Source organism: Siphateles boraxobius, unplaced genomic scaffold, assembly GCF_051911475.1.
Source record: "Siphateles boraxobius isolate OS27281-9 unplaced genomic scaffold, OSU_SipBor_1 77, whole genome shotgun sequence".
In the NCBI taxonomy this organism is placed as follows: domain Eukaryota; kingdom Metazoa; phylum Chordata; class Actinopteri; order Cypriniformes; family Leuciscidae; genus Siphateles; species Siphateles boraxobius.
The window spans coordinates 3,304,528-3,330,327 of record NW_027509205.1 but is presented as its reverse complement, the minus strand read 5'-3'; the positions used below and the strand labels follow the sequence as shown (position 1 = coordinate 3,330,327).

Genomic DNA, 25,800 nt, shown 5'->3' with positions numbered 1-25,800 from the left:
TTTCTTTTTATAACATGTTTGCAGCGTTGAGGGATGTAGCCAATCACAGACATATGTGTTGATTTCTTGAACGCAATGGCCAATCAGAAGCATTTAAAATAGACTCCCCTCACTGCTCAAAACTGACTTTTTGTTCAGTGCTGAATTCTGTATACTGGCAAATCCTCAAATTATAACAAACAAAGTGTATATATTATGAAAGATACATTGTGCAGTCAGCTTCATTGATAATAACAGATGTGTGAGATTGCGATGAACTGATGTCAGCTTTTTAGGAATTATTAAGGGAGCACACTTTGCGCGCATTCAGTCATGCCAAACCATGCACTCAGTAGCCTGCTTGCTTTTATGTTATAACAGTGGTTTGTGTGTTAATGCTTTAATAACAAATAATTTATCAGGAGCATTTATGCTGATGTGTATGGTGGCGACACGTAGGTGAAAGTATTTGGAGGTAGACAAAAAAAGAGTCTATTTGCGGGCGGGAGCGGGACAAAAATGTTGCGGGCGGGAGAAAGTAACATAGAAAGTAGTTGAGAACGTCAGTTATAACGACCCACGTATGAAAAAAATTGACGGGTTTAAATCGGGCTTGGGCTCATAATTACAGTTTATGTGTCGGGCCGGGCTCGGACACAATGCGCACGGGCTCGGGTCGGGCTTGATTTTTTGGCCCGATCTAAGCTCTACAATGGATGACTTCAGACAGAAGCACATGGATACCACAGCTAAGAACAAACTTACTGCTGATCCACTTTTCCATGTTGATAAGAGCATTAAAATTAGAAAAAATAATGAGACAAATAGAAATCAAGGGACATTTAGAATAGATAAAAATGTGCGATTAATCGCGAGTTAACTATGGCATTAATGCGATTAATCGCGATTAAATATTTTAATCGTTTGACAGCACTAATAATTACGTAACCCTGGTAAATATATACGAGACATATTTTGAATACAAGTCCCTCGCCGGCGCAGATAAAATCATTACGTTTGACACCTGTCCAGGAATGATTTGTTCTTCGCACTCAATGCGGCATCAATCCCACAAAAAAATAAATAATTAAAAATATATATATATGTGTGTGTGTGTGTGTGTGTGTGTGTGTGTGTGTGTGTGTGTGTGTGTGTGTGTGTGTGTTTGTGTGTGTGTGTGTGTGTGTGTGTCTGTGTTGGGGGTACAACACTTTAAAAACTTTTGGAACCACTGGACTACGAAAAATCCGTAAAAACTATAATTCTGAAGATTGTAACAATCAACTACTTTTACACTCATATCCTTCACCGTCATAACTTTCACCTTGTTTTTGATAATATTTTAATTGTAACGTAGACGTAACAGTCTTTATATGAACAATCAATAGGCTAGTAAACCGCAGGGATTCTGGGTCATATGGCAAATTCCTTAAACATATTTATCCTGTATAAAATACAAATGTAAGCAGTGTTTTTCTAATGATAGATCATGTCTTGGTGCCATAAGTAATATAATGAGTGTTCAAAGCACCAAAGGTGAATTAAATCCCTTATGTAGCCTATAGGGCCTATATCACCAATTTAAACTGAAATACAAATGCTGTGATTTTAATGTTGACCAATAGAGGGAGCCCCAGTATAAGGACACTTTAAGCCCAATGATTGCTTGTTATTTTAAATTAGTTAGCATCCATTCAAATGGATATAAATGTATTGATTTAACTATTTTGTATAACTATGGTGTACTGACAACATTGTTTTACATATAATGTCAAATGCTGAAAATTCATTAAATGTTAAACCTTTATAAATAAAATAAAACATTTTAAATATTCATATTTTTCAAGTTGACATGATTATATATATTGCTGTCCATTTAAAATGAATGTAACATTTTATTAGTCTTTTCAAGATAATAAATACATTTTCTATAAAACACTTATTTTCTTTTGGCTAAACATATACATGTATGTGGGCAAAAATGCCCCAGTATGATTCACTGATTTTTATATTAATAACATAAGATACAGTTAAGTATTATTTGTTACAGTTATAGCTTATTATATAAGCTATTTGAATGAATGATTCAATTACTCACTTTTTTAAAAATGTTACTACCTACTGGCAGTTTTCATTACAGGAGAGTATACTATATATATATATCTATATATATTTTTACACCTTTATTTGGCATTGATGCATACTGAAAAAAACTAGATATTAAGAATAAAATAATTCATCTATGGGCTCCACTTGAAGTGCAAGTCTGCAAGGTAGGCACTACAGTAAGCACTATGGTTTTTGTTTGTTCATTATTGTCTATTTACTGTCATGCAGGCTCACTTTTTGCATAATAGACAATGTATGCTACACAGTATGACTATTTTATTCTGATTTTATTATCCCTGTCTAATAACTGCTAAAATGTAATTGACATATAGCAACCATGTTTCTCAAAGTGCATTTAATTTGATGGCAATGCAGACAAAGACACTGCATGCCAATTTTGAAATCAGAGCAACATTTCTAAAGTCCAAAATAGTTTGATGTCAATATGTCAAGGAATTGCAGATAAAGCCTGAATAGTCCTTTTGGCATCATGCCTCAACTTTGCTGCAGCAGTATACGAAATCGGTTTCGTCTATCGTCACGAAATCCATAATTTTTAGTCGGCACAGTCTGGAGATGATACGATTCAATTTTGGTGAAAATCAGACAAACGGTCTAGGAGGAGTTAGAAAAAGTAGGTATAGAATGAAAATCAAGATTGCGGACATGAAGGTCGGCCAAATACGGCAAACTTGGTATCTATGTTCTCGGAGTGACCCAAGGAATCTATTAAGGCCAGTGTCATTACAATAAGAAAATGTATTCAAAAGTTATTAGCATTTTTGGAAATTTGATTAAAACTTTGACCAAAAGGTGACGCTGTCTCGAAATCTTTTGAGTACCCTCAGTGCATGGTGCTGATGGCACATTCTGAGTTTCGTAATGTTACAGCAATGCATTCATTAAGTATAGCATTTTACATCACAAAACTGTATTGAAGTCAATGGGAATTTCATGTTTTGTTCTATTATAGCGCCACCAAGAGGCTCAGTCCCACCATTTTTTTTATGTGTCCTCAGAGTGAGCCCCTACATCTGTGTGTCAATTTTGGTGAAAATATCTCAATTCACTTCAGAGTTATAGACATTTATGTGAAAAAACACGTCAAAAATGACTGACACGTGACTTTGATTGAATTTTACTACCCCTTACTATCAATATTTTGAGATTTGGGCATTGGTGTCTAGCTATCGACCTATGTTTCCAAACTTCTGACGGTGGTTTCGTCTCGATTGGACTAGCGGTTCGTCCAAATAATAAGAACCGGAACAACGCAGACGACAAGACATGCCAACATGGCTGGAACTTTCAGACCGACAGCAGCAAGGAGCAATTAAAGACATTTAAAGATGAATTTAGGCAAATGGCTAAAAAATCATATATACAGTAACTTTTAAGATGATTTAATGGATTATCACTTTCGACCAATAGGTGGCGCAGTTACGAAATCGATGTGATGTGGTCAGAGTGAGGTGACAATGACACATACAAAGTTTGGTGTCAAAATATCAAGGCATTGCAGAGATAAAGACTTAATAGTCATTTTGGCAGCATGTCTCAACTTTGCTGCTGCGGTATACGAAAACGGTTTCGTCTATCGTCACGAAATCCATAACTTTTAGTCGGCACGGTATGGAGATGACACGATTCGATTTTGGTGAAAATCGGACGAATGGTCTAGGAGAAGTTCGAAAAAGAAGGTTTTGAAAGTAAATAAAGATGGCGGACAGGAAGTTCGTCCAAATACGTCAAACTTGGTATCTATGTTCTCGGCATGACCCAAGGAATCTATTAAGACCAGTGTCATTACAATAAGCACATTTTAAAAAAAGTTATTAGCATTTTTGGAAATGTAATTTTAACTTTTGACCAACAGGTGGCGCTGTCTTGAAAATCTTTTGAGTACCTTCAAGGCAAGGTGCTGGTAACAAATTCTGAGTTTCATAATGTTACAGCAATGTGTTCATTAAGTATAGCATTTCACATCACAAAACTGCATTGAAATCAATGGGATTTTCATGTTTTGTTCTATTATAGCGCCACCAAGAGGCAAAATCTCAAAAAAAAATTTCATGTGTCCTTGGAATGAGCCCATACATGTGTGTGCCAAATTTGGTGAAAATATCTCAATTCGCTTCGGAGTTTTAGACATTTATATGAAAAAAAGCATCAAAAATGACTGACACGTGACTTTGATTTGATTTTACTACCCCTTACCATCAATATTTTGGCATTTGGGCTCTCACAATGTAGTTAACAAGCTATGGTTCCAAACTTCTGACGGTGGTTTCGTCTCGATCGGACTAGCGGTTTCGAAGATATCGGCAAATGTTTTTTAAACGCTAAATCACAACGCTACACAAACCGTAAGTTGAAACCTAGCATGTTTGGTATCTGTGGACTCGGCAAGGATTCAGGACCTCAACGAGATGACTCCCGTGAAAATAAGTCAACCACAGCCAGAGTTATAAGCATTTGAAAAATACATTTTACCACTAGGTGGCGCTGTTTCGAAACTTCTCAGGCTCCTTCAGGGCATCGTACCGATGACCCATACCGACGCCCTGTCACGTCAAGACGATCATGAACTCACGCCTCAAGACCCCACGACTGTGTTGGCGCCCCACCTCGTTGTCTCCCCCATTCAGTGGGACATCAACACAGAGATTGAACAGGTCAACTCCCACACAGATGTCCCACCAGGCTGTCCACCTGATCGTGTCTTTGTCCCCGAGACTCTTCGGAACCAAGTCTTGGAACTTGTTCACGCCCATCCAAGTTCAGGACATCCAGGAATCACGGCCACCATCCAGCTTCTCCAAAACCGATACTGGTGGCCCTCCCTAGCCGCTGAGGCCACAGCCCACGTCCAACACTGCCGGGTCTGCAACACCCAGAAGTCTTCGCGCCAACTACCTGCCGGCCTCCTCCACCCACTTCCTGTTCCGCAACGTCCATGGTCACACATAGCCATCGACTTCATTACTGATCTTCCAGTTTCTGAGGGGCACACCACCATCCTCACCGTCATTGACCGTTTCTCCAAGGCCTGTCGTCTAATTCCACTCGCTAAGCTTCCCACAGCTCTGCAGACCGCCGAACACCTCTGCAACCAGGTATTCCGGTTTTATGGCTTACCTGAAGATATTGTTTCCGACCGAGGACCCCAGTTCACCTCACAGGTTTGGTCTGCCTTCTTCAGGACCCTTCAGTTAATGTCAGCCTCACTTCAGGATATCACCCGCAATCCAACGGTCAGGCTGAACGCCTGAATCAGGAAGTGATCCGTTTTCTGCGCTCCTACTGCCACCAGCGCCAGGAAGATTGGAGTCGTTACCTGTTCTGGGCCGAGTATGCCCAGAACTCCATTCGAAAGCACTCCACCGGTCTGACTTCCTTTCAGTGCGTCCTAGGCTTCCAGCCACCTCTCTTCCCATGGTCAGGCGAACCCACTGATGTCCCCGCTGTGAACGACTGGCTTCAGCGCAGCGAGGAGACCTGGAACCAGGCCCACACCCACCTTCAACGAGCGGTCCACCGTCAGAGAGTTCAGGCTAACCGCCGTCGTCGGCCAGGGCCGGAGTATCAACCGGGCCAGTGGGTCTGGCTGTCAACCCGAGACTTACGTCTTCGGCTCCCCAGCAAGAAGCTCAGCCCTAGATTCGTAGGCCCATTCAGAATCACTCAGCAGATCACTCCTGTCTCCTACCGTCTAGATCTGCCTAGACAGTACCGCATCGCCTCAACCTTCCATGTCTCACTTCTCAAGCCTGCCGATGGTCCTAACGAGGGCGAGGAGGGAAGTTCCCATGACCAGACTCCTCAGCCCATTCTAGTGGAAGGCGAGGAGGTCTATCAGGTTCAAGAACTCGTGGACTCCAGACGTCGGGGCAGGTCCTTGCAGTACCTCGTGCATTGGGAGGGGTATGGTCCTGAGGAACGCTCATTGGTTGAGGCTTCGGACATCCTGGATCCCAATCTGATCACGGACTTCCACCTGGCCCATCCCACCAAACCGGCCCCTCGACCTCGTGGAAGACCTCGACGCCATCGGGCTCCTCGCGCCGGGAGTCGCTCGCAGGGAGGGGGCTCTGTTACGATCCCAGATTCTGCAACCTCCCTTGTTAGCCAACCAAGACCGCTTTCACCCGAGTTCTAATTTTCTCCGTTGCACTACATTCCCCAGAAGCCCTCTAATCACACTCAGCTGCAACTCCTAATGACTCTCATCACCTCGCCCAGCTGCAGTCTATCACCCAGACTATTTAACCGCACCTCGAACGGCTCTCAGTGCGAAGTTTTGTTTTTCGTTTGTGAACATTTCTGAGCATTATAAACCCCGGATAGCCTGACTGATTACTGACCTATTTTTGCCCCTGTCTTCTGCCAGCCTCGACCCTCTGCCTGGAGTTCCGACCTTGCCTGTTATCTGCCTGCCCCGATCCACTGCCTGGTATCTGACTACGATTTAGCCCTGCCTGTTCACTGTGTTTGCTCTGGTTTACCTCTGTTTATTTCTGATTGTTTTCTAATAAACCTTCGCTGCAAATGGATCTATCTCAAACTGGTGACTCACAACACTATACCTTTAGGCTATAACCTAGACAAGCACAAACGACACCCCATGCATTTTTTAAAAATTAAACAATCATTTTTATTGAATTATTTCATATTTTTCTGTTAACGTGCTAACTTCTGCTGCGTCTGTCTTCCAGCTCCTCCCGCTCGGTCTGGAGCCTAGCGCAGCCACTTCTGTACAGCTTGAGCGAAGTCATAGGTGTTTGCCGTTGTAAGACGTTGAGTCAAGGCATCTAGAATACAAGTAAAAGTATGCTCCTGTAATGTAGTCAATGATTTGTTCAATCAAGCTGTCATCAAGGATTGGCTTACTTGCTTACTTGAAAAACGATGTGGATTAATGATCTAAAAAAAAGGACAAAAAGTAAATCACTGTGTCAGTAAACAGCAATTTAATTCAGAATCATCCACTGCCCTGATTATTTCCCCACAAAGCAGATGATTACAAAAATTTATTTTAAACTGGGCTTGCAAAGGTTTTTCTAAAGACTGAACAATTTTTATTCATGAAAAATGGACTCAGTTAACTATATTTAAGTACAAGATACCTATATCACGTCACATCACGTAATTTTCTGTCACGTGCTATAACGTCTGAATGGAACATATATCCGTGACTGGTCGAGAGGCAGCTCCACCTGCCACGCAAAGATTTTACCCCCTCTCTCATCTTGCCATATCATGTAAATCATTTTATATTTCTGGGTAGAAACACATTTTTGTTGAGGTTGTATAAGACGGACTACATTCAAAGCACTTTTCAAAACTGCCCAATGTGTTCACGGATGTATTCGAATTAAAGGGAGGCAAAAAGGATTAGCTTGCAGTGACATCTTTTCATAAGGACAATTTATGAGGCCAAGTGACTCTAAAAAAAATCATGTTTATTATTTTATTAAATCAGATCTAATTGTTAACTCAACAAATTAAATATTAATAACTGGATACGTATAACTAATTAAATAGTAAATGTATAGCTTAGAGTTACCATAGACAAAATATTTTTCTGGTTGACTAAATTGCACATTAATTCCTGCTGAAATACTGGGTGCATGGAGGAATAATTCTCACCGCAAAAACAGGCTAATAATAAGGTCTTTAAAATGAACGAGGCATTTTAATTGCTTCAAAATGAAGTAGGCCTATGTGCCTGGTTGTCAGGCGCATGCGCGCGCGCCTCCTCGCGTTCAGAAAAAGGTGCATAAGATCATCAAAAATCGTGATATCGCATAAGCACTAGTATAAAACGACTGTTATCATTTCTGTAAACAAACACAATGGAGTTACAAAACTGTATCGCACATCGCAGCACTGCTCGAGGATTATTCATGTTTTGGATTTGTAGGCTATTACGAGATGGTCTAATCTGCATTTCCAGTTAACGTTACAACTCAAGACAGTTCCTGCTTTGAATAAAGTAAAGGTAAACCATGTCTTTTGTGTTATTCTGGCCCGCCGCGGTCACTGCAGTGGGTAGTGCTAGTTAGCTAGCGCCAGATAGAGCACTATGCTAGCGTTGGTTCCGCGCGGTGTTCTCCGGCGGTCAGAAGAAGTAGCGGTGCTGTGTTAATAGATTTCACGACACTAGCAATGGGTACAGACATGTATTTTGAGCTAGCTGTCACAAAAATAGACTGGACCAATGAGGTTTTGCTAACGTTATAACCTAGAAGAGATCAAGTAGCCTACTTTTGGCAGATTTTGACACATTGGTAAAACAAAAATCTATTTCAGTGACTGCAGCACTGCGTCGGTTACTACATAACCATCATGTTAACGATCAACCTAACAGTATTTGATTTGGTACAATTCATTCATATCGAACATTAAGCAAGCTTACCTGTACGCTTGTGCCAAGGTCCAGAAATGAGCTGTGTCCGGTGCAGTACGTTGGTGTTGATCTCCCGGTCAACCAAAAATCGATGGATTTTCAATCTATTTCCCTGTCAACTATATATCGATGCATTTTCAATCATATTTCCCGGTCAACTATAAATCAATGACTTTTCAACACATTCAACGATCGCCCGGTAAACCAAATATCAATGCTTAATCAATCATAAAGATAACTATAGATCAATGTTGTTCCAATATCGTTGCCATCAACATTAATAACATCAGGTTTTCATCGATATGGTAATGGTGATTCAACATTTATTTTGCATTGAAATTTCAACATCAACCATAATGATGATTCAGATGGAAAAACAATGTTTATTCAATGTTGGCTTGCTGTCTGGGGGATTTCTCTTGGTTTGAAACAACATTCCACACGACGATAGATGGACGTGACGTCATCTGATATCGTCCCCACCAGATACACGTTTTAATTTTTAAACTACATTCAGAAGCAAAAATAAAATCGTTTTCACTCAGATAACACTCCAATAGGATCTTGACTACACATCCAGGCCGATTATATACATTTATACCAAAAGGGTACATTTTAAATCACCATTTTCCCTCGTGAGGAACTTCCATCGGAAAACAGCATTCCACACGACGAACGATGATCGTGACGTCATCCGATGTCGTCGCCATGAGGATAGTACATATTAAATTCAAAACAGCACTTAAAAGTAAAATACACTCTTTTCCACATAAATTACAGTAATAAGTAAATATATCATTATTTCACAGTCATAACCAATAATCGATTTTATTTTACAATTTTCCCTCGTGTGATGTGTTGTTTCATCGTCTCTCCACTCGTCGCTCTACCAGTGCACGAGGAGAGAGTGACCTACTTACACAAAAGCTCATGCAACTTCAATAATACATTGATTTCCAAAACAAATCTTTTATATATCTGTCCCTGGTCACATTTACTCACAATTCGCTGATTTACATTTTTGGATTGGACTGTATTAAGCTCATTTGCACACTTAAGGGAAACAGTTTTATTTACCCAACACGGTCTACTTAAGGGGGCGCGCACAACGCGCGCGCTCAATCACATTTCACTTCGGAGAACGCGCTGACACGAAAATCGCTCTGCTGCTTTACAACTCAAAAACCATTATATTATCTTATGATAAATAAATGTATATGTTATGAATATATAGATAACGATAAACCTCTTTTTTATTGAAGCCTGCCTGAAGAAACTTGTACTGAAACGTCGCGCTAGGCTTGTTTGATCATTTCATTTAGTTTCATATTTTTTTTATTTTTCACTCATAATATTATTTCTCAGTGCACTTGAAGGATGGATGTCTTTAGAGGTCGTGGGAGACAACAATACCGTGTTCTAACAAGAACTGGAGTAGGCTATGTCAAAAAACAAAACAAAAAAACTCAGAATATTTATAGAAAATTTACCCATTTAAACATTTTTTTTATTATTTCTCAATCGTTTCCAGCACTTGCTCCACCCATCCAGCAAAAACTCGTTGAAAAGACGTTGAAAAGACGACTTTGCCAGACGTCTAAACAACGTTAAATTTTGGTTGAAAAGTGAAAGGTGAAAAGCCGTCTTTTACAGGTCGTTGAAAAGACGTCTATAAAAAGACGTAAATATTACGTCTAAATTTGGTTGAAAGTGAAAGGGGAAAAGACGTCATTTTCAGGTCATTGAAAAGACGTCTATAAAAAGACGAGAAAAGACGTCATTTTCAGGTTAAAAATACCTTTTAGGCTTGACTTTAGCCTAATTTCAAGCATAAATTCATTATAATGTTATATATTCATTATATTATATTATATATTATTATTAATAATAATAATACTCTAAAAATAGAACAACTGACAAAAAAATAACAAGAAAACGTTTATTTATTATACATTTATTTATTATACATTTAAAACATTTAATGACAAAAACACACGAAAAACTCATTATTGCTTATATCCCCCACCGCCAGATCGTCCAGGGGCATGCTTAAGGTGGTCTCCCACGGCTTTGTAGATCTCATGATCAGTGGCCTTGGTATTCCATTTTTTTATTGCATCTGTAATGATGACAACAACAAAAAAAATAATTTGTGTTCTGCTCAGTTTGTTACTCAAAAGAATTAATTAGAGAGGCAACGGTACACAGGCCTTTCAGTTCGGTTCGCATTTTCGCATGAGACTTCAGTGATGTTTTAACCACTGCACCTGCGGAAATTATTTTTAAAATATATAAATTTGCGACTATAGTTGGCTAAAGATGCTTTCGGGAAACACACCCCTGGACGGTAAGGATATGCTGGGAGTTGGAAGGGGTGTGTCGCGATTCTACAGGTTCGTGGATCTGAGTGTCACGATTTCGGTTTCATATCGCATATCGTTACAGCCCTAGTCATTTTAGAATGTTAAGTTCTACTTCTGTAGTTATTTTGGTGAAAGTAACTCAAAAGTAATACAGGAGTAATGTAACGCATTACAATTCTGAGACAGTAATATTGTAAGGTAATGAATTACTTTTAAATAACAGTAACAATATAATGTATTACAGTTTGGAAGTAACTTGCACAACACTGTATAATATTATTATTACCAAACCAAAACCAAAGCGTGACTTCAAAAACCGAGGTACCAAACCATAATTTTTGTGTTCTAATTCTCCTCCGATCATTGTCTATTATGAATGGTCTGTTACATCATGATGTTGTGATGTGGGACTTTGAATTCCATAAAACAAAAGCATATACCTATCACAGTGGTGAACAGTGATGTTGATTGAAAGGCTGTTTTTGAGCCGTGGCCCTTCATGTTGAGCTGTGACATTAGATTGTTGGTCATCAGTCTGAAAGAGAAAGGGGGGAAGAAAGTGGTGGGGAATAGAGATGGAGAAAAGATGATTAGTCACATCCTCTACTTACATCTTCTTGGTGCAAGCTGGCAAAAGATGTGAGAAGGGATGAGTCAAGGTAACAGGCATTTTCTTTTATTATCAGAAATAAAATATTTTATGATGAAATAAATTAATGCTTGTGATTTGAATGTACATACCTGTCCAGAATCTTTGTTGTGCAATCCCTGATATTTTTGCCTCCAACTTTACTTAACTGGGTAATCTAAGAGGAAAAAAAGAAAATATCATACTAATATTGGTAACAAACATTTTCAGTCCTTGCATTAATCTAATCAATTGAACTTAATTTTATTGGTTAGGACAAGTCCAAATGTGTGTAAATAATGTTAAAGTAAACACAGTTCTGTATTTTCAGTAAAGTAGAATTATGAGTATTTCTATATTATTGGCATCATTGCATGAGGAACCAGGAACACAATTTAAACACAAACATTTAAATACAATATTTAGTACAATAATATTTACAGGTAATTGTACTCTAACTGTCACTAACACTTATTACATATAATATGTAATAGTATTATTTGTGGGTTTTCACTGTAAATAAAATACAATAACAAATATTAAAACAATTTCTGAGAAAAGCTGCGGCAAAATCAGTCGGAGTCTAGTATTGAGTCTAGGCCGCAATAAAAAAAAAAAAAGAATCCAGGGCTGCGTTTCCCAAAAGCATCGTAAGCCTAAATTGATCGTAAAAACGATCGTACGACTGATCTTAATATTATGGTCTGTTTCCCAAAAGCATCGTAACTTAAGTAGCACTTGAAAATCTTCGTAGAACTACGAGTGCTCTGGAGTAATCGTAAATCCCTAAGTGCATCGTAAGAAGACAGAGTTATGAGCTCACCTGCAGGACAACCGGCAGATTACACTTTTATCTAGATTTAACAGATTACACTGCAACGTAAGTAGGCCTATAATATAAGGTTTTGATTGTACTTTATTGTACACTTTGTTGTACTCGTGTTTTGTTTATGTTTGTTTGTGTATTATTATTATTATTAAATTAAACGAATGAACAAAAAACAAAAAATCATAAAATAAGTAATCTGGGAAATAGACCGGGATGAATTCAAAAAAATCTGTCAATGACTAGCTGGCGTGCACGAAAACCATATTGGGCATTTCTTGCGGACCTCCTTCCCTGATCTTTGAACACAGCAGATAGTTTGCAATGTGACAATGTCCTTCCAGATGTTTTGTTTTTCCTTATTTGTACGGTGTCCTTTAAATCTGTTAAAAATAAAATCTTTGTTTCCCTCTATCTCCTCTAAAAGCACATTCATTTTATCTTTTTGAAAGGTATCTTCTCTTGTTTTTTTGTTTTTGTTCAGCCATTTTGTCAGTCTGTATAGGTGCTTTATATCCATATTGTATTGATTTCTAATCCACAACACGATTATTAGGTTAAACGTTCAGAATACGATTCCATATAAGGTTATATTTCAGCACTTCGCGAATGGACAGCGACGCTTAAGTAGCGTTCTCGCGCGTTCATGTTAAGTGCAGTTTTGGGAAACGCGCGTGGAATTGCGTCGAGCGTTCGTAACCTTGCACGTAGAGAGTGCTCTAAAGAGCTAAGATACATCGTTATCGGGAAACCCGGCCCTGGACTGATTAAATAAATTACATACAGTAAAAGTAAGTGATAAGTGTTCATTATGCTATATGTTTTGAAGAAGAAGAAGAAGAAGAAAAGAATAAGCAAACTGGTAAATAATTATATTTTACCAGAACATCTCTCTCTTCATTATTTTGGAGCTTCTCCTCCAAGTTATTTAGCTCCTCTATCAGCTCCATTTTTCTAATGTGGTATGCAGAATTATTAGGTTCTGCACATCCAATTCTCTTGACCTCCTGCATTATCTCCACCAGCTTTTTGAAGACACATTTCTGGAATTCTAAAATGTTAAAAACATTTGACAAGAATATTAATTATCAAAATATAATCAATAATCAATTCAAATTTCACTAGATAAAATGATTCATCTTGATATCAGTAATGGAATTTGACTAGTAAACATGTGAATTATTGGTATCAAACATTGGGAAATCACTTGTGAGTACACATCACAACAAATAGTAAAAACTGTAATTCTATAAATGTACTTGTAATTTTGTTGTTAATTATCACAATAGGCTGCCATTCCAATTCAAATTGTCATATGCAGATAAATACAAAAACAGTATTCTTTATGCCTATCTACAAATATACAAGACAAAGTAATTACTTACTGGATGTGGGCATTGGAAATACATCCATGCTGTGGCCAGTTGGAGCCCTTGATGTTTCTGAAAGAAACATTTAAAGCTCAGTTCATACCAAGAGAAAGAAAAAAAATAGCTGCACTTCATATATTGTATTTTCAAGACAGGAACTAAAAACTAACCAGATGCACTTCTTTTGATTTGTATTCTAATTTTATACTTGGTCATGTTCTACTTGAAATTGTCCACCCCCCAAAATCAGTTACACAACAATGTAATCTAACTAGTTACCACGTCTAGAAAACCTTTTTTTTTTTTTGTTGCTCTGATGCTCTCATCTATTTTCAATGTAAGTCGATGGGGTGGTTGCTAGGGTGCTGTGTTTGGGGTGGTTGCTAAGGTGTTGCTAGGCGGTTGCTAATGTATTCTGGGTGGTTGCTTGGAGGTTACTATGGTGTTCTGGCTGGTCACTATGATGTTGCTAGGTGGTTGGTAGTTGTCACACAGTAACTGTGGAGTTTTAGAGTTCTTAACATGTTCTTAGCATGATTTAGCTAATCACTTAGCTAATCACAATTAGCATGCAGGGCTTTCATCTGAAGCTGTCATAGTGTTTCTTGAGTGACTAGAGTATTCTGTCGGGTCTAATGATGGTATATATACTTTTGCAATTGCGCTTTCTGTAAATTAGTGTTATTTTACGGAGTGGGGTATTTGGCCTCAAGTCCATTACCCAACCTGGAGGACCGGGTGTTGTTCTTCGTCTGGCCCCTCTCCTGAGACCTGTTTGGCATGGTTAGACCTATTAGGGACCAAGTCCCCACCGGCTACTCAGGGTTGTAAAGACCCCCCATCCCCCATTCCCCACCCCACACACAGACACACAGCATGTTAAGGTTACAACACAAGTTACTTCTTGCCAACATTTTTATTTAACAAGTTGATTATCTTACCATGTCTAGAAGTGGACTGCCTTCTATGGTGTGATCGACTGGAGGAGTTTGATCGCTCCCTTATTGGGCTTGGAGTATCTTCAAGTTTAACAGTAAAAACAATTCACATAATAGCTTATCCCATCAGATCCATCCAAAAGTGTAATGATTGTTACACACAAAGCTTAACATTACCTGGAATTTCAATTTCAGCATCTTCTGAAGATGAATCTACCAGCTGTCTACTCCAGGCCAACTGGTTATTCTGATCCATGGATAATTCTGCAAGAAGAAAAAAACTATCAAACAGGACATTTTTAATATGATGTGATTTGAAATTACTTGTTTTTTAACTTTTATATTATACAGAGGACTTAAATAATGTGATTATTTACACTATACAATAAGCAATACTGTTCTCTATTTTCTGTTGACCACTGGATTAAGCCCTCTTGATTTACCTTCAGAAGTGGTGTGGACAATGGTAGCAGTGGCTTGGTTTTTCGGGAGTTCGGGAGGCTTTGGAAATGCCTGCAAATTCTTATCTATATATAAAACAGTCAAAAGGGTATTTATACATCACTCTGCCCACATGTTGGGATAAACATGTTATTTTTTCACACAAAAAAACGTAGAAAATCCATATTTCTAATTGGTTTCGAGAAATGTATTCGCCCTCACTTGGCTTGTTCTTGACCTTTGAGACATCATCTTCTGAGATAATTGACCCTGCAATTGTTACATGAGTAAGCCTTTTTTTTTTTGCAAGTAAAAAAAATGAAGGGCTCGACTTTAAGCCTTGACGTGCTTGTCTGGGAAAAAATATATAATTTATTCTGTAGCTATATTCTCATCAGTGTTCTATCAGCTGTGACATAGCCTATTTAAATCTACATTTATGCTATTGTCCCCAAGGACATTTTTTTCCCCTTTAAAATTATCATTTCCCCCCTAATGTTGTCAGATATATGCTTCATCTTTCATGTCAAATTCTTTTAATTTTGATCAATAAACTAAATTAGCATATTAAGACACTATGGCTGTTTCCAATCAAATTAAGAAATGCTGGTAGGGGGAGGGGTAATGATATCTTTAAACATGAAACTAAACCGCCAATTGTTGGCGGTGAGTGTCCGTCTTAATGAGTGAGTCATTTGATTCAAACAATTCGTTCAAACGGCTGATTCATGAGAGATTGAGGCAATTGTTTATGAATAGGTGATTGAATCTTTGACTCAATCGATTCGTTCCAAACGCTGAATCATTAAGTAATATTAAACTCTGGTTGAGTGTTGCTGTGCCATGTGGTTTAATTCTGCTGTGGTCTTTGTGTGGAACTTTTTCGAGACTGAAATAGAACAAAATCAGTCAATATTGCGTCAAAAAAAGTAAGTAGGCTTACTTATTTATTGAACTATTGTACGAAAATCAGTCACATTTTCAATCGTGATGGTATTCAGGAAACCGGCACTTGGTCGTGTAATGTTGCTTAACTTTAGCCTATCATATGTTAATAATATGTGATATGTTAATATATATAAATATTAGGGCTGTCAAATGATTAATCACATCCAAAATAAAAGTTTTTTTTTACATAATATATGTGGGTGCACTGTGTATAATTATTTTGTATATATATATATATATATATATATATATATATAAATACACACACATGCATGTATATTTAAGAAAAAAATATTATTTATATATAAAATATTTATATTTATATATAATATAAATTATATATAAATCTGTATACAGTATATACATGAGAATATTTCTTAAATATATACAAGCATGTGTGTGTATTTATATATATAAAATAATTATACACAGTGCACCCACATACATTATGTAAAAAAAACTTTTATTTTGGATATGATTAATCACGATTAATCATTTGACAGCCCTAATAAATATAAAAACTTTACCACAGCATGTTAACCCAACACGTTCCCGCCTGCAAAAAGGTGCTTAAATCTCTTGTTATAGCCTACTATTATCACCAGGGGCGTCACTAGGCCCTTTTTAGGGGGGCTTCAGCCCCCCTAAACTTCTGCCTAGCCCCCCTAAAAATGTGAGATTAATGTAGGCTACACAAATTCGTGTTCGCTTCAGTCTTGTTATAATCAGATTCAGCGCGTTCTTCATCTTCAATCCGCAGCGGCGCCGAGCAGAGAGCACGTCAGAAACAGAGGACAGGGTGTGTGTGTGTGTGTGTGTGTGTGTGTGTGTGTGTGTGTGTTCATGTGTGTTCATCTGAGCCTCATTGGTCTGTCACTGCTCGTCAATGTCAGAATATTTGAGATGACCAATCAAATCAAAGTAGGCAGACTTTATGTTCACAGACGTTGCTGAGCGCGAATTTTAACAGTGCGACTTGACGCGTACGGTCAAGTGCGAGATAAGATGTAAGTAGCTAAACTTAACATTTCATATTTGACTTTTTTTAGGTCATAAATGTTAAACGAATGACAAAAAATAATCAGGCAAACTAATATAGTTTTGTCTAATTTCGCCATTTTGAACTGAAAATAGGCTGTAACGTGACTCATGTAATGTAATAATTAGTTTACAAGAAACATTAACAAAGCCGTTTTCATCATGTTAGGCACAAGATTAATAATGAATGTGTACATATTGAGGATATAATACAAATTGTAGCCTTTAGTAAATTAAAAAAGCTCAGCTTTAGGAGGGGAAGAGAAAGGGACGAAGAGACTGAGCAAAAAAGAAAGAGTGATGGAGATGAGAAGAGAGCAGGTATTGTCAAATAATCTGCCCACTGACATGGTTTTAAAGCTATTTCTTATCCTTTTTTGGTCTTCAAACGTCTTGAAATGCACATATCAGAGAAATAAAAAATTTGAACCCCCTACCAACCTCAAATTTAGGACCTCTGTGACTAAAGCCCTGTCTACGGCCCTGTATTAGGCATAAGATCAATAATAAATGTGTAGCCTACATATTGTGAATGCATTTAATAAACTTAATTACCTTTAGTAGCTTTCAGAAAATAAACGCGTCTGAGAAAATGATGCATAGGCAAAATCAACCTATCAATTGACCCTATGTTTACTTTCTTCACTGACAGACAAAAATGAAAAGCCTATATCAGTCAAAGCTCAGCTTTAGGAGGGGAAGAGACAGGGCAAGACAAAAACAAAGAGAAAAAGAGTGTGATGCTGATGAGGAGAGAAAAATAATCAGCTGCCCACTATCCAAGTTTTTTGGCCTTCAGAACATCTTAAAATGCACATATGTAGATATGAGAAATCAAAATTTTCTCGGGGAGACCCCGAACCCCCTTATTTGCCCTACCTCACATTAGGGACCACAGTTATTATAAAACCGTGCCTTTGCATCGTAATGAAAATGGTTAATAGTGATCTTTAGATCCTAAACTAAAGTGTTACATTTTTTTATTTAAAAAAAAAAAATCATATTGGGGGCTTAGCCCCCCTAAAATGAAAATCCTAGTGACGCCCCTGATTATCACCAAATATTGGACAGCTTTTTTCTTTAAATTAGGACAGGTTTTGTATTTATTTTTGAAAATGATTGATCATAGTTTTTTTTTTTTCACTTAAGTTTTTTTTATCAGGCTACTTGTCTGGTCGGGCATGTAAAATTATCTTTCACTTGCCCCTTCAAAAAATCCACTTGTCCCAGACAAGCAGACAAGCGGCAATGTCGAGCCCTGTATGTATACATATTTTGGAGAACAATTATGCACTTACATTCCATATAATCTTCATGTTTCCTCTTTTTAACAACTCTCTTTTTATATGGCATAGTGGTGATATTTTCATGGTCAGTTTGGGCTGATGACGTGTAGTCATAAAGCTCACAGTCTTTCTCGTTTTCTACAAAATAAAGTTAAGTTAAATAGAAATGTAAAAGTAACCTATGCAACTAACACAGGGAATTAATAACACCAAATTTAGTAGGCTATGTGTATTTACCTGATGTCATTTTTATTTTCACCAGCTGGAAAGTGAGCCAGTCCTCCATGGGGTTTAACTTTTTTTTATGTGCTGACTGCACCTGGGTCTTTGGCCATCTCACAAGTTTTTCACTTTGAAGAATCCAGTTTTTTGGGACTACACCCTCAAAATGTTTGTCACCCTCAATCCAAACAGCCCTTGCAAAAACCATGTCTGAAACTACAAAAGGGCAACTAAAAAAAAAAAAAAAAAAAAACTTCGTTTTTCAAACTACATTATGCAACAACGGGAAGATGGCATATCCTCCATGATGTGGTAGACATACAACTTTTGTTTTGAAGTCCTGTATTTGTAGTAGCTGTGTTTTAGCTGTGCTGGTACTGCCAACAAAAGCAATGTCCAGGAGTTTCGACTGGCAAGGCTTTTCAAATAGGTTGGAGGTTTGGTGTTCTGGGATGACACTGCAAACCAATTTGCCATCTGTTTTTTTTTCAGTTACAAAAGCTACGCTGCCATCTTGGAGCAAAAAGCAGCTGTCCCTCTGCTTTTCCTGACACTACCTGCAGGCGAGTTTGCTTCTGTTTCGTATTTTTTTGTGCACGCTCCTTCTCTGCCATACGCTTTGCCACTTGCACCAAAGGGTTATGGCTGGTCTTGACAAGCTTCTTGATGGTTTTCAGATGGTTCTCAAAAGGGAACGCAGATATTTCATTAAATGAACAATCAAAATGTGCAACATCTTCATGGAGGTGTTTTATGTTATGCACATTGTAGACCGTGAATTTATTTCCATAGACCTCAGCGCTATTGATGACAAAATGATTAAGGAGGTCTGCTGCATATGGTAGAAAGTGGTTTCTCCGCTCGCGATCTGCAGAAAGAAGGATCGACATTCCAATCGTCAGGCAAAGGAAGTGGTCGTATATATGGAGTATCACTGGTCCAGTGTACAGCAGGAACTGTCGGAACTCAGTGGCTTTCCATCTATCCAACTCCTGAAGGGATCTGGGCTTCCTTGCCATCTCACTGGGCATTGAGTTCCTCAGTTTAACGAGTTCACTGGAGAGTTCAGCTCTCTGTCTCGGAGAGAGTCTACGGGGATTGGGGATCCTGCAAAGGTAGTGCAGGATGCGCCTCACAACCCCAAGGCAAACAAGGTGCATGTAATCAAGAACAAAAGAGCCGACACATGGGATTCCTGCTCTGATCAGTGGTGTCTCCCCATTCTGGTGTTTTGCTCTGTACGCCACCTGGCTGAACTTCTCATCTGTCCTGCTAGGGGATGTATCCTTGCTGTTGAACACTATTTTGCCCAACCATTCTCCCTCCTCTTCACACCTCTCACAGCTGTAGTATCCAGTGTGGTATATTATATTTTTCAAGAAAGCTCTTGCTGGAGCATCACAGATAAAGGCTTTTATTTGAAACTGTATGACATTTCCATTGTGTTGGATTCCATTTTCCCTGAGCCTCTTGATTTCTTCTACCAGGTCTTGGACATAGTCTTCCAATGGTTCAGGTTTTGCCATTCCACTAAACAGGCAGACGATAAAAGGCTCAAATCCCTCAACCTTTGCCAGCATGGGCCAGAATTGAGCAGCACTAGATCTGAATAGTGGCACACCATCCACATTAATGGTGACAGCAATGTGATCTGGTGAAGCTGGGCACTGAAGCAGTGTGCGCCGTATACCAGTTTCCAAACCATAATAGATGTATTCGCCGTTACATCTTGCCTGGCGTTCCACTACTTTTGGAGTACAAAGCAGTGTCCGTGAGTCCTTGGGCAGGTCATTGTGTCCATGATTACGTAGAACTTGGAGCAAGTCATTGAGGGATTTGTGTGATTGATTATTGGTCACTGCCCAATCTGCCAAGTCACTACATAGGTCCAATCTGTTGTCATCTACGTCATCAGCTATTACAGGCGCCTCTTCCATCACTTCGTCTTCTGTGTCTGGACCTTCAACACTGTATCTTTCTCGATCCCTGCCATCATCCACAGCATCAAACTCATCATCATCCACATAGGACATGTCATCCACGAACTCTTCTTCACTGTCATCCTCAGCTAGTTTCTTTACCATAGAATTGACCTTCCTCCAGTTTTTAAGATAATCTGAGGCCATTTTAACAAAGCAACAGATGTCTGTATAAAAGAATCATAAAATAACAGCAATTGTTTTATAGCTTTACTCCGTTTTATGGTTAAATTAAATTGCATGAATCAAAATAATAATTAATCATATAATTTAACAGCAATGTATTAAAAGTTTAACAAAAAATGAATTTTGTCTGGAAAAAATATATTTTTTTGTTGTGTAAATCTAATTTATTCTGAAGCAATATTCTCATCCGTGTTCTATCAGCTTTGACATTGAAATCTGCATTTGTTTGATATCTAGCTACCCAAGGGCTTTTTTTTAACCTTTATAAATTGCTTTTTTCTAATCTTATTAAATGTATGCTTCATCTTACATTTTAAATGCTTAAATTTGATCTGAAAAATTACAACTGCATTAAACAATGTTATGATATTGTTTTAAAGAGTTTTTGAAAAAAAAAAAAATTGGGGGGAAAAATTATAAACATAAAACTAAACCGCCAGTAGGTGGCGGCAATTGACCGTCTTAATGAGTGAGTAATTAAATCATTAATTTAAAAGATTTTGTTGATGCAGGCAGGCAGAGGCACTGACAGTGTATAAAAACAGTCATTTAGGGGTTAAATCGGAGCCGGCCGATCACGCAGGGATATTTCATGTCTCGCATTTAAATCACACGAGACTTTCCATTCCTGACGCCTGTAAATGGAATCTTTTTTTTTTTCTATCGACTCGAGCCTGTTCTCCCCCTCCCCCAGTTCTTGTGCGCGCAGAGAGCATCCTGTATTTTCTGAGGCTGAGAAAACGTATATGGTAAGTGTGAATTCAATAAACTATTTTAAATAACATGCTTGCCAGGACATAACATCAAAATTTGTTCAACGTTGTAACCACTAGGAGGCGCCATATATCTGCGTCTCATATGACGCTAAAGGGTGCCATGTGCGTTGGATATAGACGCTTTGGCAAAAGAGTCAGTATATTACGCCTTGGGATGAGAACGGGCTCGTATGTTCTGTCTATTTTCTAGCTCACTGCCTTCAGTTAACGTTACTGCGTGCACTGACAGATCCTGTTTTCAGACATTTATATCAGACGAAGGTAAGTGCAAATTCATAATAACCTTTTTAAATAGAGTATTTACCAAAACATAAGACTGAGTGTTGTTGATTTAAAATTGAGTGCGTTCATGTTGTAAAATTAGTCTATCTTGGCTAGTTTGGTAACTGCTAACTGGTACGTTACTTAGAAACTGCTAACTATCTAAGAAGTTAGTCGTAAGTTAAATATTCACGTTTATTATTTAATGTTAGTCTAGCTAGTGTGCTTGAGTTGTTAACGTATTCTCCTTTGACTAATCAGCAGACACTTTCTTCACAATTGACCTGAGGCTTCAGAAACAGGAAGAACGTAGCTGCTACTGCAGCTGACTTTTGATTCATGTGAGGCCAACAAGGCAGAAAAGGTGTGTTTTAGTAAACGTACTTTAAAATATATTCACTCATTTTGTTTGTTTCAATGTTCTAGTTAGTAGGACTGCTCGATTATGGAAATCATAATCACGATTTTTTTCGCTTGAAACTTTAACAAAAAATCCACTTTTCCCGGTGTTCATTCTCGTTTTGTTTTTCGTGCTGTAAAGCGGAACAGATGATCAGGTCACGCTGCCGTTCGCTTGAACTGAGGCACTATACAGTGAGACGTCTTACTCCAGGCTATATTAAATAAGCCAATTGTTATTGTGAGGTTTATTGTGCTCGCAATTTATGGCTGGGAGAATTATGGCTTCTGGAGGGGCGGAACACCTCTTCTGTTTTTCCTCTTCTGCGCGTTCAGACAAAATAACAACAATTGTTGTTCTTGCAACAGAACATGGCAAAATAATCGTTTTTACTCGATTGTACTATTTTGGTGATCGTGGGAGCTAAAATCAAAATTCAATTAATTGCACAGCCCTACTAGTAAGTGTGGAAATCTACCATGTACTTAGTTTTATTATGATGTAATTCACTGTGTATATTATATGATTGTTTTTAGGCCAGGTGGTAAATGCTGCCAGTCTTCTCGAATACTGCTGGTCTTCAAAGAACAGAGTCATCAATAACCCACACAGAAAGAGTTTTTGTTTGAATACCATTCGGATTCCCAAGTTATCTTGTATTTTATTTAGTTACTGAAACTGCAAGAAAGCACTTTGACTTGCTTTGATTATTTCCATTCTTGTTGCTGTCCAACTAGCAAAATTAGTTTTATTTGGGTGCAGTACCAAACTTTTTCACTAGATGACATCCAAGCTCCATTACTGACCATATAAGGGCGCCTCCATTTTCATATGTTTTGAGTGATCTGATCCATGCATTTCCACAATTTTCGTACAATTTATGAAGTAGACATCCTATTCAGAAGTAGTATGGGTGGTTTGACAGTATTTGACTTGAATTCAACCTCTAATAAACGCATAAAAAGAGCACATGTGTGCGTTATAGCTCGCAGCCGCATCACAAAACCGAGAACCCATAATACTTTTCTTTATATTTAAAACATTTTCAGACCTTTTTTTCTAATACAATTGAATTGGTGTTATCTTTTGAACTCTTGGCATGAAAACAAACTGAGGTTTCTACCAATCTTTCATGATTTTTCATGTTTATTGCTATTTCAAAATAAAGGTCTTAACACGCCTAATGCATATGAAATATTCTTGTTGCAAATTAATAAATTACTGCTCCTCTGTAATTTATTTTAAAAAACAGCCACCAAATATGAAAACTAGAGATTGTAAGCTTTCAAATGATATATAGTTTGTCAATATTACTTTAGGATTTTACTAAGATATTATTGTTTTAAAAATATAATGGGACGGTGACAGTCAAGAGGTTAAGAGAAAATTTGTCTTAATATTCTTTTTTTTCCCACAGGATCCTCCAGCCCCAACCCCAACCATCTGCAGCAATGAGAACCCTTTGAACCAACAGTGGCAGTTTTCCCAGGACTCTAACACGCATACAGTTGGTACTCATTTGTTGTCATGAACAAAATGTTCAACTCAATATTAAATTCCACTAGATCTTTGGATCCTTACAATCCTTACAGTGCATGCGATTTGCGACTTAAGTTTTTTTTTTCCTAAATTAAAATAAATCTCGTGCTGCTGTTAAACAGGATACTTATCCTTACATATAATCCTTTCTATGGGAGGATGGCAATGCGGTTTCCACAACAAATCCTTTAAATGTTATTCAATGCAAAAAAAAAAAAAAAAGTATAAGTAGCTTATAAATAAACGTAAATTATTGTAGCATTAATTAGCCTACGAACAATTTTTATTTTAAAACCTAAACAAATTTTTTTTTAAAACAAACTTCCAGTGATGTCGATCCTTATAAGCATAAACATAATTTAGCTTTGAATATAAAGTTTAAGTTTTGCCAGCAGAATGACGGTATTCACACTTGTCTGTCGACTTTCCAGCACTGCAAGAAAGACACTTTAGCACCTGGTTGTGCCGCCAGTTACAACGGCTGAGGCTGGTCTTGCATCCCATTAAGATGTGCTTCAGTGTTGCTGGACTTGGACATAGAGGACACGTGGGGTCTTCGGCATACCACAGGCGTTTAGGTTTGCGGGTAAACACAGGAATCACAACCGGAGATGCCTGCTTTCTGGACTGACGTGTCAATCAGTTTGTTCCTTTTCTCCTGTCAACCTGTGAGCAACCATGCTGAAGAAGATTTTTCCCTTGACGTTTCGAAGTCTGCTCTGGTTGAACTGCCCGATCTCTAATGAGTCCTTTTACTAGGATCCCTCCGGCTCTCTTCCAGGACGTTGGTATCTCCTTCTCCTTCTTTTGCCACACAACTCTCATCAGTTACTCTCATATTTATTTCTCAGGCATGCCTAAATATTTCTGCAAAATGCTTTGTTAAAATAGTTTAAAAAAGGGGGTCTTTGATTCCTCTTTTGAAGGCATTAAATATGGTTGGTTGAAAATTAAATTTTAGCATCGTTGCTAAATGTGGTGAAAAAACATGGCAATTTTCTTAATTTCTGATACAGCACATTAATGCAGTATATTGCACACCTAAATGGACAACTTAAAAAGGGTTTTGATCTTTAGGTAAAAACTTTATTTTACAAATAAATAATTTAAAATGCATAATGAACACATCTTCGTGATTTCTTAACATTTGTTTTGGGAAAATAGTATTCTAAGTTTGTGCTTTATTTAAAGCCAACAATAATGCATTTATATATGTTAGTATTATCACTTACAATAAGCATTTAAAAGACAACACAACACAGCTATTAAAAATGATATATTCCCTTATTTGACAGAAATAAAACTTAATTACTAATAAGTCATAATAAAATAATAACATATATAGTGGTGGAACTAGTGCTCATGGGCTGGAGCGAGTTCACAGGGTGGAGTAGGAGCTCTGGTACTGAGGTCTTGATGGTAAAGTTTGTGTAGGGCTTGAACGCAGGTTTTGGATGAGCTGGGGGGGGGGGGGGGGGACACTGGGGACTGGGACTGGATGATCGCTACAAAAGTCAACCATTACCAGGAGATAGGAATTGAAATAATTCATCATCCAGTCCCATCCAAAAGTCTAAAATCTAACGCATACCTATAAATAGTAAAACCAGAGAAACGGATAACTTCAGTGTTCTCTAACTGCATAACTGCAGTGTTCTCTTAATTTTTTCCAGTGCTGAATAGCCTGTGTATGGATAGTTGTCCCATCACAAAAAAATGAACAAATATAAATATCCGATGTAAGTCTAAAAATAAAATATACAACATGCATTACTAACAACACATTTAGGAGCAGCTAAGTAATATTACTTACCTTGAAATAAAACTGAGGCGGCAGAGGAAGACAATCCAATATCTAATAAAACAAAGAAATGAAAAATATATTAATCAAACCTGATAAATTTCTTGTTACAGGTATGCTGCAATATGCCAATAAATAATGAAAACTTATCTGATATTTAGTCATTGTTTACTTACAAAGCCAAATAACTGACTGTGTCTGAGCTCTTAAAAGAACTTTTGGGGTCTTTCGGGCTGATGTGGACACATGCAAAAAAGAAGAGAAAAACGATAAACAAGGCTGAATATGAGGGTGATGGGCC

The 25,800-nt window shown here is 37.8% G+C and overlaps 2 protein-coding genes across 2 annotated transcripts; both read right to left on the bottom strand.

Annotated features, from left to right (window-relative positions):
* Window positions 1-10,471: 10,471 nt before the first annotated feature.
* LOC143725505 (uncharacterized) lies at window positions 10,472-19,476 on the bottom strand. Its single transcript, XM_077217962.1, has 10 exons — window positions 18,573-19,476; window positions 18,348-18,473; window positions 15,286-15,333; window positions 14,800-14,886; window positions 14,626-14,703; window positions 13,700-13,756; window positions 13,196-13,365; window positions 11,602-11,666; window positions 11,301-11,395; window positions 10,472-10,616 (listed from the first exon to the last, which is right to left on the bottom strand). The coding sequence occupies exons 1-10, from the start codon at window positions 18,763-18,765 to the stop codon at window positions 10,504-10,506; spliced, it is 1,032 nt and encodes a 343-aa protein (XP_077074077.1). The 5' UTR covers window positions 18,766-19,476; the 3' UTR covers window positions 10,472-10,503.
* On the bottom strand, window positions 19,046-25,794 carry LOC143726066 (uncharacterized). The gene is made up of 3 exons (XM_077219052.1): window positions 25,676-25,794; window positions 25,512-25,553; window positions 19,046-20,703 (listed from the first exon to the last, which is right to left on the bottom strand). Exon 3 carries the CDS (start codon window positions 20,681-20,683, stop codon window positions 19,046-19,048), a length of 1,638 nt encoding a protein of 545 aa, XP_077075167.1. The 5' UTR covers window positions 20,684-20,703; window positions 25,512-25,553; window positions 25,676-25,794.
* Between the last annotated feature and the right edge of the window lie 6 nt (window positions 25,795-25,800).